The sequence below is a fragment of the Cloeon dipterum genome, chromosome 4, assembly GCF_949628265.1.
Source record: "Cloeon dipterum chromosome 4, ieCloDipt1.1, whole genome shotgun sequence".
Lineage (NCBI taxonomy): Eukaryota > Metazoa > Arthropoda > Insecta > Ephemeroptera > Baetidae > Cloeon > Cloeon dipterum.
In genome coordinates, this window is record NC_088789.1 from 20,030,680 (window position 1) to 20,049,360 (window position 18,681).

The 18,681-nt window shown below is 39.4% G+C and overlaps 1 protein-coding gene across 2 annotated transcripts in view; it reads left to right on the top strand.

Moving 5' to 3' along the window:
• The window catches only part of LOC135942068 (neuroligin-4, X-linked-like), a 193,652-nt gene that overhangs the window by 138,040 nt on the left and 36,931 nt on the right, over positions 1-18,681 (top strand). For both annotated transcript variants that reach the window (XM_065487982.1, XM_065487983.1), the window contains exon 5: positions 6,079-6,231. In XM_065487982.1, the coding sequence (XP_065344054.1) occupies positions 6,079-6,231 (153 nt within the window). The remainder of the gene's footprint in view (positions 1-6,078; positions 6,232-18,681) is intronic.

Here is an 18,681-nt window from a genome sequence, read left to right on the forward strand (position 1 = left end):
AAATAAAATAAATTATTATTTGCTGGGGGGGGGGGGTTACTTTTAGACTGTCAGGTAAAAGTAATGAAGTTCAGCGTTTGGTTTTTTGTTACATTTTTAGTTTAGATTCTATTTATTTTCATTTGAGTAGAGATCCTCAAGGTGTCAGAACAGAAGTTTCTCCTGTAAAGATCAACCGCAATTGTAAGGAAAGGTTATCAAACACCACTTCATGATGCTCACCTTAGTTTGTTTAAACTTGTTTTGTAAGAAACTAACCTACAACTCTAACAAGGATGAGAACTACGCTTGAGAGAGAGAGAGATAGAGAGAGAATTTTCAACTTACTCCTAGCCTCAAAAGTTTAGCATATTTACATCAGATTCAAAAGTAATTTGAAATAAATCACTCACACCTTTTTTCAAACTTCTTAAATTGACTGCTCCCAATCCATGACCATGAGAGAGTAATTTTATTTTAAAATAACACTTATTATTCCACGCTACACATTACACTTTTACTCGAGTTTGTTGTAATTTAAAAAAAACCATAGTAATTCTTTTAACTTTGATGCCGAAACTAAAAAATTCCTCTTTGAAAATGACCAACCTTTGATGAATCATTCGCCTCAGGTGTGTGATTTATGGAGCGTGCACCTGCAACTGCAAACGTGAACGCACATGAATTTCAACATCACAAGCTGCATAGAGCAAGTGGATGAAATGCAGAAATGAGAAGGGCATCAAATGCACATGCGAGCTGACTGAGCTGCAAAATCATCTCCCTGGATGCCTTGCGCTGAATAATTATTTGCGGTCGTACGATAAGCGGCTCCTGCTCACGCCTGAGTGAGAAAATGCTGCTGTGATCCTCTGTTGGCCGCCCAGATGCACTTTTGCATACATATGCACACCGACTTCGCTCGGTGCGGACCGCTCGCTAACTGCCGTAAAAACAGTTTGCGGTCACGAAATTTATCCCCATGCGTGAAATCTCTATATAAATTAGCCGCAAACGAGTATGTACGTCTCGTGAGTATTCTTTCCGAGGTATATCTGGTTTAGCAACGATTATCTGAAATCAACGAAGTTTGTTTAAAAATTTTCACTCAATGATATGATTTCAAAAATGTTTTCATGGTAATTTTTGCACTAAACGAACGCACCAATCTGTAGAACACCAATCGAACTAAATGTTGTAAGTGAAAATTAAAAAAATATTTTGCACGAATTTCTAATCATGTACTGCCAAAACTGTGGAAAGTTACCTCCTAATTTGAAAGAACTAAGATAGAAAAACAAGGTTAAAGAAATTGCTGCTCTCCTTGAATCATTCTCGTTTTTTATTTTATTGCATAGACAAAGACTATTTTTGTTAAGTTACTTGCAATGGTGAAAAATAAACATTTCTCTTCTAAGTTGAATATAGTCAATCATTGCAGCCAAGTGTACGATATCCATGATTATTTTGATAATTGATTTGTTTATGTAAAAGATAACTTCTCTCGAGAGACGAGGTTTGAAATGGCAAGAAGTTCTACGCTTGATCAAAAGCCATGCATAAAACTCTGAAATTAGTGAGAAATCCAACTCGTTAAAAAAACTTCGAGCTAAAAAAATTTATTAACTTTTAATCTGCTTTTGAAAATAACTTTTTCGTTTGACCTGTAATTTTGATGTTTTTGCTTCAAGTTGATAAAATATTAACTCCCATTTTATGTAAAACACACTGTACAAGGTCCCCAAACGAACAGAAAACCATTTTGGAAATGTTCCGCGTTGAAATTGGGTTTAAATATAATCACACGCATGCATGCACGCAGCGATGATGTTAATTTGCACATGCAAAGTAGGATATCGGCCTACACACTCTATTGCGGTGATCCAATTTTCAGCCCGGTTGATTCGCCCTCTATGTTTGCCTGTCCATTTTCGTATGTATGTATAATATGCATTGGTAATTGATCAACTAAACATGAGGCGGTGGCTCAATTCATTCACCATCACAAGGCACACTTATTAATTCCACCCATTTTGACATTTCGGGCTCTATATATTCCTAATGGATCGTAAATTTATCAATTTGAAATGACGGAAAAGGTGTTTGGAGGAATTCAAAGGCGTGGCCAATCGATAAAAATTTGCAATTTCGGCATACAGCTTCATCAGCTTTATCAGCAGCGTTATCAGGCACAAAAATCGGCTGCGTTGATTGCCAGGCAGAGATGATTGAAACACGCGCGCGCGTTGACTTGATGTTTAGCTGTTTTAATACGATTTTCGGCGCTGGTGCGTGAATTTATTGCACGTTTCACGCTCTGTTTGCAGCTTATTTATTTCAGCATGCGCATCAAAAACCGCTCAACACTCAACTCCCGCAGTTCAATTAAATTTAGGAAAAATACGCTGGCGCTTCATGATTGCTCGAAATGGCCGAATGAATGTGGAATCATCGCGTCAGCAGCACAAATTAAACACGTCCCACACGCCGACATAAATATAGCGGTGCGTAAAATTTCGCTTCAGGAACTACAGTTTGACGTCAAAGGCTTTTATTCTCCAGTATACCAAGAAACAAAACTAACGGGCCACCCACACTGTATCTTTTAAGTCTAGCCATCAAAAAAATAAAATTTTCATAGCATATTTTACAACAATTTTGTGCAGTGTCTATTAGACTCATTTTTAACTCCCCAAGCAGTGATGACTTCATTTAAATGTAAATATGTGGGCTAAAGAAAATGTTGGAAATTCTCTCCCCGCCATGCTTGGTACGTGCAGTCAATTTTGTACAATTTGAGGAGTCATTTTGCGAAAAATTAAATTCACTCAGCTGTGATGCACCCATAATAACGCATTTTCCATTTGGCTGCTTCGAATTTCGCTGAGACCGGGATTCCTTTATTTCTCAGTCAACTCAAACAAATTTTCTCACGTAGTTCTAGGAAATGGAGCAAATATATTCCCGTTTTTACATTTAATGTATTCGCCCGCCGGAGTTCTATTCATGCACAATTACTAACTCTGATTCGTTGCAAAGCCAAACGTGCTCTTGAGCAACGATTCGCAGCGGGAGAATCCAATTCCATTGAAAATCTGCTGGCGCAGGTTGATCATGATGGAAGCCTCTTTAATGAACCCGAGATGCGTGCTATTTGAGCATTAAGATAGAAAATCGACTCCACCGATGCAGCGTAATCGGAATTCTGCTGCAGCTGGATGCTGCTGACGAGACGAGAGCACTTCAAGCACCCTTCACGACGTTCTTGCGACCTGGATGTGACGGAATGGCTTCGCAAGAGGGCTCTCAACTGCACGACTAAAAGGTCTAATAATTAAAATCCAGACGCGGCTCAATGCAGGATGAAGATTATTTTTCTATGCCTCTCGGTGATTGACTTTCATTCCAAGACTTGGGAATTAAAAAATAGTGGTTTTGTTAAAATGATTGCTAAAAATCAGCCAGTTGAAAAATAGATCTTCTAGAATAGCTTAAAATATTTCACAATTTGCAATAATTAAAAATATGCAAATTGGTTTTTATTAAAAAATTCCCTTCTGCAATAAAACCCCATATCAATTTAAATACCCATTTTTATAATATTATTTCATTCGAATTTTCATCAGATAACCCTTCATCATTCTCAGTGCACTAGTTTGATTATACTGTTTTTTTTAACCTGTGCTCCATGATGAAACAACATACACTGTTCGCCAAACAGCTCATTTGCAGCTTTACAAGCTTTGAGAACTGCGCCGCCGGCGCCGATTTGCATATATTCACCTTCACTAATGCCGAATGCAAATTAGCGCCACTTTTTGGAGCCAAAGGCGAGAGCCGACAGGAGTTTGCTAATTAGCCACTCGTCTGAGGTGCAAAGAATCTGATGCAATATGCAAGTTCCGGCGACAACTCGCAAACACACATACCACCGCCAGCTCTTTCGAATTTATAAATAATGCGGCACAAGCGAGCAACGGCCTCGCGCGCAAAGTTTAATTAAAAGTGTGTTTGCGAGCGAGCGAGCTAGCGAGGTGAAAGAGACACAAATAACGTGCAGTGCATGCGTTGCGGACAAAACAAAAGCAACATAGCTGGCTAACAATTTTATCACTGAAGAGATCTCCGTCCACATGAAAGCCTTCAAAGAAAATTCATCTCAATTTTAATTTAAACCTGTAATGAAGAGCAATATAGGTGTACTCTTGTAATTAATTTTTAATTTAACATTATTCGTTTCGTATGAAATTTTGGAGGATCCCAAATTATACCTAATGTGATGTTAATGAACTGTCCTTTTAGTATTCCATTAGAGAAAAAGGTAGTCAACAATTTAAAAAGCTTTCATCTGAGGGGAGTCCTTTTAGTGTTTGAAGCCGCAAAAAGATGGGAACACCGTTCATTTAAAATTTTTGAATACTTGCGCTGTAGTCTCATAAGAAATTCCGTTTCTGTACATTCTAGGCGTAAAAAGGTTTTATTTGACTTGCGTAAAAATAAAACGTCCGGCTGTCTGGCGTCCTGTAAAATAAAGAATTTCCAAATTTACGGAATTTGTAACCAATATTTCTTGAAACATCGTTTTATTTCTATCATTCTATAATCATATTCATATTGATTTTGGTGCCTAACATTTTTGCATGTTATTTTTAATTGAGGAAAAGCAATTGAATGATTTCCAAAACGAGACAAAAATATGAAACCTCTTGGCGCAAAGTTCAGACTACCACACTTTATGGACTTTTTCGTGGCGCCTCGCCATACGTGTAAATTTCAGAACGGCATTCCAAATGGTCCTGTTGCCTCTCTTGCTGGAGCAAGAAGCCAAGCCAGGGACTGAAGGAAAGCTGGAATGCTGTATCGGAAAGAAAAGGAGAGAAAGAGAAAAAGGGACGGCGAGCGGCGGCATAAGAATGTTTATTTGTGCGAGAGCCGCCGGGGTCCGGGCAGCAGGAGCATTACATTTTGATGCCCCGTTGTCTTGCCGCCCTCTCGAAGGAAATTTATTTGATTGCACCCCTTTTCTACTCGGAACGGCACAAGTTTCTTCCCGCTGAATTCGTTTTATCCCTTTTTCCCTGCCCCCAGATGCTATTAAGGCAGCTGAGAAATGTGGAAACATTCGTTCGTTCAGCCTCCCGGCCAACAAATGTTTAAGCTGATTAAATTTTTGGCTTTTACAACTTGCGACTGATCAAATCCAGCAGCAAATTTCATCTTTATGTTAGTGATATGAGAATGGGTTGGAAATATTAGAAAATTGGCTGTTTTTTCTATGCGTATTTGATTTACTTTTTAATACCAAATGAGCACGAATCACGCAATTTTAAGACTTTCGGGCCTAGCTTTAAACCATATACAGCTGCCTATTCCAGGACAAGTCATTTTTCAAGCCATACAAACATCTTAAAAACTAACAAAATGGTAATGTTAGTGTTACAAAAGTTCTTCAGTTGGATTTCAAATCATTTAATTAAAAAGATTATTTTTTAATCCTTTCCTTTCTAAAAATGATAGAAAAGGAAAGATTTTATGGGCATTAAAAAATGTGTTAAAACAGTCTAATTGTCTTCATATCCGTCTAAAAAGGAGGCCCAAGATGCATTTCGTTGGTAAAATCGTCTAAAATTCCCAACCCTAGAAATGAGAATATTTTATATTTAATGTGACGGGACATTCACATCGATTTTGTGTCCAAAACGAGGAGACGGGCTAAAAGCCTCGAAAAATTGGATTTAACGAATCTAGACGTGGGCGTCAGTGTCGCGCAAAACGAGACCGATTTTGCTCAATCTCGCGAACGCAGCCATCAGCGGCGCGATAATTAGACGGCGGGCACCCACATGCGAGCACAACCACGGACAGAAATGGGGATTTACTGCCGAGACCGCAAAGAACTAATGAACAGACAGCCTGCGCTCCGATGACAGCCGCCCCATATATATTAAAACGAAAACCGCCGCGCGCTGTCTCTCTCGCTGTCTCTCTCTCTCTTCTCAATCCCGCCCGCGCCCTTTCTAATTGCACACGCTGTCTCTTGCTCTTCGCATCCGGCGGCTCGGAATAATGTATTAAAACGCGGCGTCGTGATTGTTGCAGGTTTGCAAGGCGTAGACGCGCCGTACGCGGTGCTCGTCTGGGTGCACGGCGAGTCCTTCGAGTGGAACGCAGGCAGCGCCTACGACGGCACCATCTTGGCAGCCGCCGGCAGGGTGATCGTCGTCACGTTCAACTTTCGCCTTGGAGTCCTGGGTGAGTGCAATATCAAATATCCATGCTAGAGGTAGAGGTAGAAAAAACGGAATATTTTCTCTCTCGTAAATCAAATCTCAGCATGCCGATTTTATTGCAGGAAGGAGGGAAATGGAGATTTCCTCTTTTATATAAATGGTTTTGTTCATCAGGAAGTAAGGAAAATGATTTAAACCGTATCCTTAAATCACTAAAAATAGCTAACTGTTAATAAGAATTGGCTCAATTAAATAGAAAAATATATCTCTCGATTGGTAATACGCAAAATATGATATTTAAATGATTTCAACATCACTGACAAGAAAAATTGGAAAAATTCCTCTTTCATCCATCTAGAGATTTATTTTTCCATTTTTCAACGTCTTAAACATCATGCTGCCATTATTTCACTTGCGGGTAAAATAGAAGTTTTAGCTTCGTTTTAACAAAATTTAGGCTCCTTGAAAAAAATCGTTTAAAAGCCGTTGATAGATGACGAGATGACACAATTTGAATGAGTTTAGGATACCCAAGAACCGAGTATTTCACTATGAAGTGACTTAGAGAATTTCCTATCTGCACTACAATAGAAAATATTTTTTAAATCAGCATTAAAAGTGTCAAAAACTCACAAAACGGTGAATGCGCTTTTTTACAGTGGCTTCTGAAACAAACGAATAAGGAATTTATGACGATCGACTACATTTCTGTGCGTCTGATACACTTTTAGGTAGCAAATGGGCACGAATCACGTAATTTAAAGAAATAATATTTAAAATCTTTGAATCTGAAGCCCTAATTCTCTGTTAGCTTACTAAGACTTAACAAATGGTTAACGATGCTGATTAATTTAACGTGTGAGTTTTCTGCCGGGAAAATTATTAAATAGTTTTTAAAAATTCATGTAAAGTTTGCAATGTTTTTTATTCCTGAGAGAAAAATTTCACTCGAGTCAGATTGCATTCTTGAGAGGGAAATGAAAAACAATTATACCATTATTTTATTGCTCACATATTTACTTCTCAAGGAAAACCAGAAATGATAGCAGAAAGTCGATTTTTAGAAATATTCTATCGCTGATTTAAACAATTTTTCTTTTGATAATCGCGTCAATTTATTTCTTAAGTCTAATTCTAGCGTTTCTAACTTTGCACCCTGAGAGAAAATCTATAATGACTCAAATTTTCCCCAAAGTCTTCCTCCTTTTCGCAAGGAGACCAAAAACGTGGGCGTTCGGACATTATGAATAATTGCGTCATCGGGTCAGCCCATTAGCGGAGGCGCAGTTGGCCGGGCTAAGTGAACGCGGGGGTTATTTAGGCTCAATTTGTCGCGTGCCGCTTGATTAATTGGATACTTAGAAAGGGAGGGAAGAGACGGCAGCTAAAAAACATGCATGCTCGTCATGTAGTCTAGTGGGCCAGCTAGCTATCTTTCTCTCGCGGGCGGCGCAATCGGTCGGTTTCATCTGGCCGTGCCGCGCGTGGTCGGTGGCAGCAAAGAAAAGATGGAAACGGACCCTTGTCAACATTCCGGCCGAGTCTCTCTGCGTGAAAGGACGTGAGTTCTGCGCACAGATGCCAAAAAAAGAGAAACGGCCGACCGTGTCGCTCTGCGCGTCCGAGAGTTATTTACCAGCTGATACAAGGCGCGATATCTCGCCCAACTTGCTCGCTGCCTTGTAGAGTGCAGATTTTGTTTTGATTTGCAAGCCAAATTTTGGTTCTTTCATTTTCATTTTTTGGTCGTTATGCTCCAAACAGAAAACGATAATTCTCCCAAATTGGCTTGCAGATCCTGCTCAACTCCAAGCCGTTCAATTTCTGCACACGATTTTACGAGAACACTTTTTTTTCATAAATCAAGAAAATTTCTAAGATTATGAAAATAACACAATATTTGATTCATCTCAGTGATTCCAAAAATGTTAAGTCAATTGAAATTTGACTACTTTTCAAAAAATTATTATTTACTCTGAAATTTCTTAAAATTGTGAGGCTCTCAAACTACGGAGGCGTTGATCTAGCAAAGTAAACTCTTTTTTGTTAAATTACCATCTTTTAAAGGTAGTGAAAAGACACCATAATTTGCGCTCCCCTTGTCAGTACGGTCAAAAAATAGTAAACCATTTCAAATATAAAGAACAGCTATCCTTTGGCACAGTCAGGTATGTATTCCCAGCTTGTTTTGCATTTCAGGTTGGAGCCACTTTCTTTTTATTACAGGACTATCTTATAGCGTCTGGCGTCTGGTTTTGCGGCTTTAAAGCCTCCCTTTCCAATTTCCCCGGTCTCAGCGTGCGCGAGATTTGGCCGATGGCTTGTGCCGAAATCCTTAAGGCGCCGATTACGACACACCGCGCGAACCCCCCCAGGCGCCGCTGCCTGCGCTGCCTTCATAAAAAATAACAAGCTCGGCGCGCAACTGTATCAGCACTAATGCATTATTTATCATTATATTTGCGGTCGTTACTTTTCAAGTCGCACACACACACACGCCGGCCGGCCGGTCTGCGTGATAAATGACGCTGCTTTTTCCAGTTATTTTCATTTTTCATACGCCGGCAGTGTGTCGCTCGCTTATCTCACGTTCGAATAACTCATTTCTCAAGTCACCCAACTGAATATAAAACGCACCGCTGGCTGAGGAAATTTCATATGTCTTGTGTTTTAAGTGAGAATTCATTTTAACCATTGAGAGTCTTTGTGTGTTATATATAAATATAAATTTCTCCAAGATTTATTTTTCAGTGTAGGCAGAAAAGAGTTGTTCTAATTGAATTGAAGGAACATATGTATTTCATTTAAGGGAAAAGCAAAATATTGCTGAAGTGAGCTTGTGTTTTAATTTAAAGTTCGAAAAGAATCTTGAAATTAAAATTAAGGACGTCAAATGTTTATTTGTAGGGACGTGCAAACTAGTTTTAATCAACTGTTTTTTTCTGTGGCCACCGCGATTATGTTCGGACAATCAAATGAGCAAGAATTTTTTTACATTTTAACGCATTTTAACGCATTTTAAAAACTTTTAGTTTCAAAATTAAGTTTATTATGCGCTGACAGGGCAACTCTGCCCCAAATCAGCACACATCCATAAAGTAATGATACAATTATGTAGGAACAACATTTGGAAGGAAGTAATGATTAATGGTAGATTGAGAATATTGCTTCTTAAATTTCTTCTTAAACGCACTTGAATTCTTTTATAACTGCAAAATCAAATAATCGGTAATTTAATCAGGAGTTTCACTAAAAATCTCAGTAAAATATTAAATTTTACGAAATTCTCGCACTTTGCCACACGTTTCACGCCTATACGGGAAACTTTTTCAAATTTCCCACTTTACCTCTTTCACAGACAATCCGATGGACGTGTTATTCAAAATAAAAAACTGCTGAAATTTCAAATTATTAACTGATGGAAATCAATTATATGTAAATATAAATAGTATTACTATTTTATGTAAATGGAACCGAATCAACCGAAGCACATGGCTATTTTGCTGACTAACAAATGAATAAAACAAATATGTAATGTTTAATGTTTAGAGACCAAAAATTCTCCTCAAAATCGATTTTTAAACAGATTATTTTGTGCTAAGAGCCTAAATTGAAATTATCGAATACTTTGAGCATTAATCGATCATTTTTGCACATTCTCTACACCCATATTATTTCTGACTTCAAAAATTCTTTTAACAATCTCCATTTTACCTGAATGAAATTCGTGGTGTAACGCCAGAACTTTTATTTCAATTACGCATCGCCCACTTGCCTCTGTGAAGGAAATCTCTCGTTGGAATGTCAGTCGAGCGTGAAAGTGTGTGAGGAGCGGGTCCAAAATTTTTAATAAGAAAAGTAATGTGATTCGCCCTTTGGTACATTAATCTGCCTGCAAGCCGAGAGATTTTTCACGTCTCAGGGAGATCAAAAGAAGGTGCGAATAATGAGTTTCGGACGCACATCGAGGCTCCTCGTGTCTTCCTCCCGAGGCCGTAAAAATTAATAACCCCGCGCGAGCCTTTGTTGAAGGCCGAAAAGAAGCGGACCTCTTGCACAGAAATGAAGTCATTACTTTCTCGCTCTGGCAATCGCATTTTGCGCGCGTCAAACGCTCCGCTTTTTGTGCAGCGCCATTCGTTATTCCATTCACGTCTTTCTCTGCCTGGGCGCAAAAACTGTCGATAGAATCTCCATTTGGCCGGCGTTTTTGCCATTATCAACACTCTCACTCTCGCCAGCAAGAAAGGTGTGTGTGTGTGTGTGCGGAAATGGAAAGGAAAAATGCCGCCGCTTTCCTTATAAAACTCGCATTAGCCTAAACAGCAGCCAGCGGCAGACGACGCCGACGCCCAGGCGGACACACAGTGCGCGAGAAATGTATATGGGTCACAAAAAAACGGAAAGAATGAGGGGGAGCAGCGTGCCCGTCAGCCACGTCTGCTCTCACAGTGAATTATGGCCTCTGCTTGTTATTGTTTGCTAATGAGTCGGCGCGAAAAGAGACAAAATTAAGACCAAAGCTCCAATTCATCGCAGCCTTCGATCAAATTTAAGTTGGAATCGAGAAATGCGACAGAATTAAAACTATTCTGTGTTCACTGTGGTTGATAATACACACATTCAAATAGAAGATGTTGTTAGTCTTTATTCCATAAATTTCCATTCCGGTCATAATTGAATTTTAGCTCCATTTTAACACAAAATATATTTAATCTTAAATAAAAGGGAAAACATGTGGGTGTATTTAATTTTACTGATTTTATAATGGCTTCTCCCACAAGCGAACAAACAGGCATGGAAGGCTAACAAATTGAAAAATTGTAAAATAAACTCTCTGTCGTACCAAATTTGTTAGCCTTCCATGCCTGTTTGTTCGCTTGTGGGAGAAGCCATTGTAAAATCAGTAGAACCGAACAACCATTTTTATTTTTGAAAACTTTTCTCTCATTTTATATTTATTTTTGAAATACTTTTTTTAGCTCCTGCTCATTAGCTCTTCTGAATGCAACAGCGCTTTTCAGTTGGCTTTATCACCATTTTAACAAAAAGGATTAGCGATCAGGGCTGAAAATCGATTGTTCTTCCGTGTTAGTTGTTAGTTGGCTGCTGATAACTTTGTTCCAGCGTCAAATCCACGCTCAACACGTGCAGCAGCAGCAGCAGCAAAATAACCTACTTTTGTGCTGATTTCTCATTATTTGCTCCATGCAAAACAAACAAGAAAAGTTTGGAATCGCGCGAGCTGCACGTGCATTAAAAGTTTGGCCACATCAACAGGCACGCTCATTTCGTGTAAACAGGCTGAAAAGCAGCAGCAAGTTCTTCGCCTTTTTCCAGGCGACCTGCTCTTCAGCGCGGATAGGTTCCCATTTCCATAATTACGCCGAGTATGCAAATAGCCTGGCCGAAACAGCATTAAGCAAACTAGCACAATACGCGCGAGCCGCCGGCACAAACAAACAAGAGCAGGAGCTGGCCCGTGTCTCTCTTTCGCCGCGCTGTTTACGGAGAGAAACAAGCCAATCCACTCCAACAATTATACATACATACGCGTACATTTATCTCCTCTCCGTACAATTGGGCAGCACTTGCAACACAATCGATTGCAGCGCAGCGGCTGTTTCAATTCGGTGCGGGTTAATTCATTAATCACGCGTGGACGTGCGGCCGGCTGGCCAGCCTCCAGAAGGAGCACCAACGCTCATTTGCTTTTCAGATTAGAGCAATCGCTCTCCGGCTCTATTGCTGTTCTCTCAGCCTTTTGGTGACAAATAATGCATCAAGCACTCTCGGTCCGGCTCGGGTGTTTAACCGAAATCCGAAAATTCGAGCGGAAATGCTCTGTTTTAGGAAAAAGGCTGGGAGCGTTGAGTGAAATGGCATTGAATGGTCCAGTGACAAAGTTTCGATCATTTCGATTTAAATTAAAGGCCGAAATCACCCATGATTTAAAACCAGCTCATCAATGTTGCCCTTTTGGAGTTCATTTATTCTGGCGCATTAATAAGAGAGCCATTCAGAGATGGGGAATTAGCAGGATTATATATCAAGGATTTGGCTGGTGGACGGACAGCTAGATGATAAACAGAAATATCCGGAAATAGCTTATCTCTAACCATGCTGGTTTATTGTGTATTTTAAACAGATACACTTACTATTGGACCTCCCCCCTAGTTGTGCTATTTAAAATTGCTAGGAAGAGATTACCATAATCGTTTATTGATGTCATACGGATGTCTATATACCAGAAAATCACATAGCAGCATTTTTCAGAAAGTGCAAAATGAGAGAAACTTGATGCCAATTGAAAGCTCATTAAGTAGGCAACAAATTGGTGATTAGAGTCATGGTCATAAGTCAAAGATCAAAGTCACTAATTTTGGCTGATATCTTAAAATCACCATCAGAAATCGAACGCCCTATTTTTTAGACTCAAAATGCACATACATGAAATGTTCCAAATTGAATATTATATCAATAGAAAAATTTATGTGGGTATAATTTTTAATTTCGCAGTGAAATAAGATAAAAAAAAACATGGCTCATAGGACGCACCAAAACATAGAAAAATTTTCATTTTTGGATTTTCGACCTGATTTCAAGCAGATGTGACAATATCCATCGATTGTTGAATTTTTTAACAATTATTAATGCTGTTTTGGGGTTGGAATTGATTATCCACCCCTCAAAGAGTATTAATGTGTTTTTTACGTTACAAGAAAAATAAAAAAATCCTTGTTGTTATTTTGCAAGACAAAAAACTCATTGATCTCTTTTTTTTATTAAATTTGCCAAATTTTTCCAGCTGTTTTTGATAATTCCAAAAATACAAAATGATTAATTTACATACGTTCATTGATTTCAAAATCTTCCAAAGACAATAACTAACTGTAAATCAATTATGAAAAATTGAAGCTATTTTTATTGTTATAAACGCGCTTTCTCGGCCAAACATGCAAAAAATACTTTTCAACATTTTAATAAATTTGTATGCTTCCGTTGGATTCAGACCAAACAGGAATAGACAGATCACCTGAAGTTATATAAAAAAGTTATTTTCAACCACTCCTTGGTAACCCACAATAAGCTTTTCTGTAAAATGGTGAGGAGGAAGCGCTTTGTGAAAGTTTTGCCGTGGCTTCCTGTTGGTAGCGTTTGGCATCTAGCAAGGGCGGCTAAATCAATTGGCGAACTCCCGTCTTCTCTTTGTCACTAGACTGAGCACAACATTAGCAAAAACTCAGCAATATACATTTTTTTCTCCGGCGTCGTCTGTTTCGCTAACAAAGACCGATCTGGAGAGTTTGTCGGCGAGAAGGCAATTCATCAATGGTCGAAAGTGTCCATTGAGCGGCTAGCAGCGTGAGTTTGCGCTCATGTGAAACACTTATCGATAAATTTCGTCGTCTCCGCGGTACAAAGGCTCTCGCAGTATTTGTTGCTGCTGCAAATATCCGGTGCCTTTACGTGCACAAAAAAACGACGCCAGTTTCCGTTCCTTTCTTTCTCCTTTTCATTTTATTGGTGCCCCGTCGACGCGCCGAGCTCCAGCACTCTCGCCTGAAAAAAGGAACAAGATTCGATCAGAAGGCTTGCCGATTTTAGTCGCTCTGACTTCTGGTTTTATAGATATTTTTTAAATGTATTTCAAATCAGGTTATTTATTCTGCGTTTCATTCATGATTTCTGCCTGCGGGGCTTTAAAATCATTTTAAGTTATAGAATTCAGTAGAAAATTTAATTACAATCAAACTCTTCTTGTGTCAAGATGTATTCAATGTGTACAATTTGAAGCATTTTCTTCGTTTAAATTTTGTGTAGGTTTCACGACTCATTTTTGAAAATTTTTAAAACTCAATATCTCATAGCTTCTTATGGTCCGACATAATAAATTAAATATACGCATTGCATTCCTCTTGTGAAGCCAGAAATGATGAACACTAATTTTAAGGTGATTGGTCAAGGCCAAAGGTCATTACGGATCATTTTCAGCATTTTTAATTGTAACTTTTAAATAATTTCCAATTTTATTAATCTGAAAAACCGTAAAAAGCACTCCCAAGTCAATTTTAACCATCCAACTTAATTTTTTATCCTGAATAACCTCCCAACATACGCAGGTCAAAGTTCCATGTCACCTTTCACGACCTTTTTTTTAAATTCGATTTATTTTAGGTTCATGGTCAAACAATGGCATTTATACGTTAACGGAACCACTATTTTCGTGTTTGAGTTACTTAATCATTTTAAGAGTAACTAAATTGAGGTCAATTACAAACCTCAAGGTTCAACTTGACGTGACCCTGACGTGTCAAAATACGGTAAATTGTCCGAAGTCATCGAGTTTAGAGTTATTTCATAAATTTACGAACCCTTTGAAGTTGTATTAATACATGAAAAATTAAATGACATTATTCAAATGGATTGGATTTAAAAAAAAAATCAAATTTGTGAGAACTAAGAATATGAAAAAATGTATCTCTTTTTTCTAATTTTCCTCTTTTCTGATGACTATATTCAGCCAGCCTAACGGATCCGTCGTCCATCACTTATCAAGCATCAGGGACCGGCTTTGTACGTACGCGTAACGCGGGGGTGCGACTCGATCGGCAGCCAACCGCGACTGCCCTTTCTTGGCCAGGGGCTGAAAGGAGTCCTAAACGCAGTGCCAAAAACAGCTGCATCGTGTTCCACTCGTTTTCTGGGTCGATGCTACTCGAATCCAGCGATCTAGCCTCAACACACAAGCAGGATCTACGGTGGTATCTTGTTTTGTCAGAGGTTCTATTGAAAATAAGTCGGCGGGAGACACGAAAGAAAACAAAACGAGAGAAAGCCGCTGCTTGGGGCGAAGATGAATGTGCTTGCGGGCCTTTCTTTCATCCCCTTTGGTCGAGGACAAGCAGATCGTGTAGCTGGACCGAAAAATTGAACGAGATTTATTTGTTAGTTTCAAGAGACAATAAAATTCCTCTTTGAATGAGTCTGATTTATTTGCACTGCAGCTGAAATGCTGGTGCCGTCTCTTACGGAATTTCCACGTTTCATATTACGGTTTGAAAAGTCACGATAGGACGGGGTTTTACAAAATTGCGGCGATTGACCAAACGAATGTCCAGTGTTTTTATTCCAGAAATAGCCGTCCTTTTTTACAATATTTTCAGACGTACAAAAATATGAAATTTTTGAAAAATGTGACCACTTCAACGAGGATGAAGCCTGGTATTAATTATATTGAACATAAAAATATGAAACCCCATCATTTTAAAATTAGTAATATTTAGCACATCTTGATGAAACTTTCTAATTTAATTGTAGCATTCTGTGCTCTACATGAGAATTAATAATCGGTAAACCAAAAAATACGCTTAAAATATTTTAAACGCATGTTTTTTTGCGCAGTCTTCTTTTTCTAATCAATTCAAAGTTGAAATATTGCTTTCTCATATATGTAAGTATGTTTTTTTCCGGAGCTTTTTAAACTCAAGATTTTTCATTCTTGTTTTTGCAATGTCTAGAAAAATCGTTTCAGTAAGGAAATAAAAGAGTTGTCGCATTAAATACAATTAAATGAATTTCCCAGTACTGAGAACCTTTTTTTAATTAAAGTCCGACTATAAAGAAGAAACTGCTAGGATGTTTAGTAAGAAAATCACAGGTTTTCGCCCAAAGAGCTAGAAATTCTCATCTACTTTATCTCAACCTGTATAAGAGGGGAAAAGCTTTGATGCTAAACCAGAGAAATAAAAAAAGACAACTGTGCGCGGACCAGCGTCATCTAGTTAGGAAATTTCCGCTTCCCTCTACCTCTTATCTTACGAAAGGCGGCCAAAAACAAACAACCTTTTTCGACAGACCGGCCGGCGGAGCGGGAAAGCAGCCGGGCCTCGAAACTTTTTGTCTGTTTTAACAGCAGCGGAACTAATTGAATGAAATAATTGAATTAGTCCAGGCATCCGGCTCGGACCTGGCCGGCTTTTTGCCCCGGAAATTCTAGCTCCGGGCCTATGCACAAACATATTTTCCGGTTCATTTGGCATGTGCAGGGTGACAGAAGGAGAAAGGGTGGTCATCGGCCGTAAAAGGGCAAAAGAAGTGGCGCATCAGCATCAGCCACCATAACAGTAAAAATTTGTTTGCCATATAGTCGCTACTGTGCCGGCCAGAGAGAGAATCAGCTTATTTGCCGCACTTATTCGGCGCGGCCTCTCGTAAAAAATGGCTCTCGTCGTAAAATTTGCGAGGCAAGCAGCTAAAGGGCTGACGCAATCAATGAGCACACGCGGCGCGCGGCTGCTTGTCATTTAATAAACGCGTCCAGTTTTGTGGCCGATGTGACGGCTTTTCCGAAATAATGAAAGGACCCCGCGCTCGTAAATGAATAATTTCCCGCCGCTGCTTAGACGGGGAAATCGAGCCCGATGATGTTTCATCAAAGAAAGTTGCTGAAGTCGAAATTGTCCGTACTTTCAGTTTTTCTAGACAATAGTGAAAGTAATATTTTTTGCTAAAATTCATATCAAACTAAATATATAAGTAGTGAAATATAATTGGGTAATTTATCAAGAAGGGGCAAACAACGCTATGCAAAAACGATCAATTTCCCTGCACTGAGCCGCGAAACAAAAATTTAATTCACGATTTACTGCACATTTGCCACAAGTGCTTCTTGCACAGGGAGGGAAGTTCAGCGACGGAACAGTCCTCGAATAACAAATTTTTCTAAACAAAACGTATATTAGAAAAGTTTATGAGAACTTTGTTTCGATTTTTCTCTCTCACATTTTTTACTCTCGCGCTGCTTTCAAAACATGCAACTGCTTGTCTTTATCAAACTTATGCAACCTGTGCGACAACAATGCCGCACGTGCTGCCTGCTCATTCTAAATTCGTCAACACATCATTGAGAGCAAACAGCGCGGATAATTATTTTCTCAATTATTCACTTTAAGCAACAATAGAGTTAATCTATCGTGAGAGACGCACGGCGAACGAGTTGAAGATGGAAACAGAACTGCTACCTGGGCCGGAACTAAATCAAATATCTCCTTTATTACGCGCAATTCATCATGCCAGCCCTCGATTCCTCATTGTCTGGCCCTGGGGAGCGAAAATCAAGTTTCGTCTCGGCCTAACAAGGTTTTGACGGCGTGCAATCGGCGCAGCAGCAAGCAAGGCGAGAGGATTTAGGCGGATTGCTCCACTCGGAGGCAGATAATCCGGTTACCGCGTGCTTGGCCCGCGCGTTGCCGCCGCCGCCGCTGCCTCAATTATCCGAGCCAATTTGTTATACTTGGCCATAATCACCGGCACTCCGACTCGGGCCGGTGTGTCTCTCTGATTTAATGAGTTCCAACCCCCGTGGGCCGTCCCGCCACCGGTCCTATTGTATTATTGCGCATACATACTGCATGATACGCTGCTTGTTCTGGCGCACGTGGTGCCACCGCCGAAACGTACGCCTGCACGCACCGTTTGCGCAAATACTCGCGAAATTGCGGTTTGCCCAGCATCCCGGCAGCCCGGCAACAGCAGCGATACAGGTGTGGCCAGCCGTGCGCCGCCGCCCTAATTGATATTATGTGCATTGCTCTTGCCAACGTATAGTATGTACATTCAAAGTTAATTGGTGCCGTGTTAGTTTTGCACTAAATTAACCAGCAGCATTAACGGCAGTCCAGAAATATTAAGTACATGCTTAAAACTGTGTTGCATCTCTATTTATGAATGTAAAAGCCAGCAGTTGATGGAAAATTAGCAGCATGAATTTCATTCTGTACGTATAATAACAATCCAAAAACGTACGTGTTATAATTATCTATTTTTGCATAGTTATCAGCGTTATCAGTTATGCACGTAATAAGAGAAGCGAGGAAAATTAATAGCAATTTCACGCAAAAGGCAGTATATGGCCAGCGATCTGGTTTGTGTAGTAAAATATAAATATGTGTTTCAGCAATGATTAAGGAAAACAAGCAAATTATTAATAGAATTCCTGCTAGTTTACTAAAATATTTTGGCAATTTTACAATCAATTACTGTATTTAACAATGCCTATTTAGTGGGCACGGTGATTTGTTGAGCCAGATTATCAAGAAATCTGATTGGCTGTTAAATAATGTTCGTTTCTTTCTGCGTCTGCAGAGTCATAACTCTACAAAAGTAGAGAGAGGTTAATTTTTTATTCACAATTAAACAAAAAATTCTTGGGTCGTGCACATTTGCATTTTTAATTGCGTCAAAATATGAATTACTCTACTCTTGGATAACGTTTTGGCAGGAATCCAGCTCAACTTCAATGGCGAGTTTTACTCTAGAGCCTGCAAGTCGATTTCCAGAGGCGGATTTGCTGGCTTTCACAGTCAAGCCGGTGCAAAGCATTATGTGCAGCGTACAAACTCATTAACCGCGTTTGCATACGAATAAAAAGTCCGTCGGCGAACGTGCGGCTGCTGTGGCCAGAAGGACA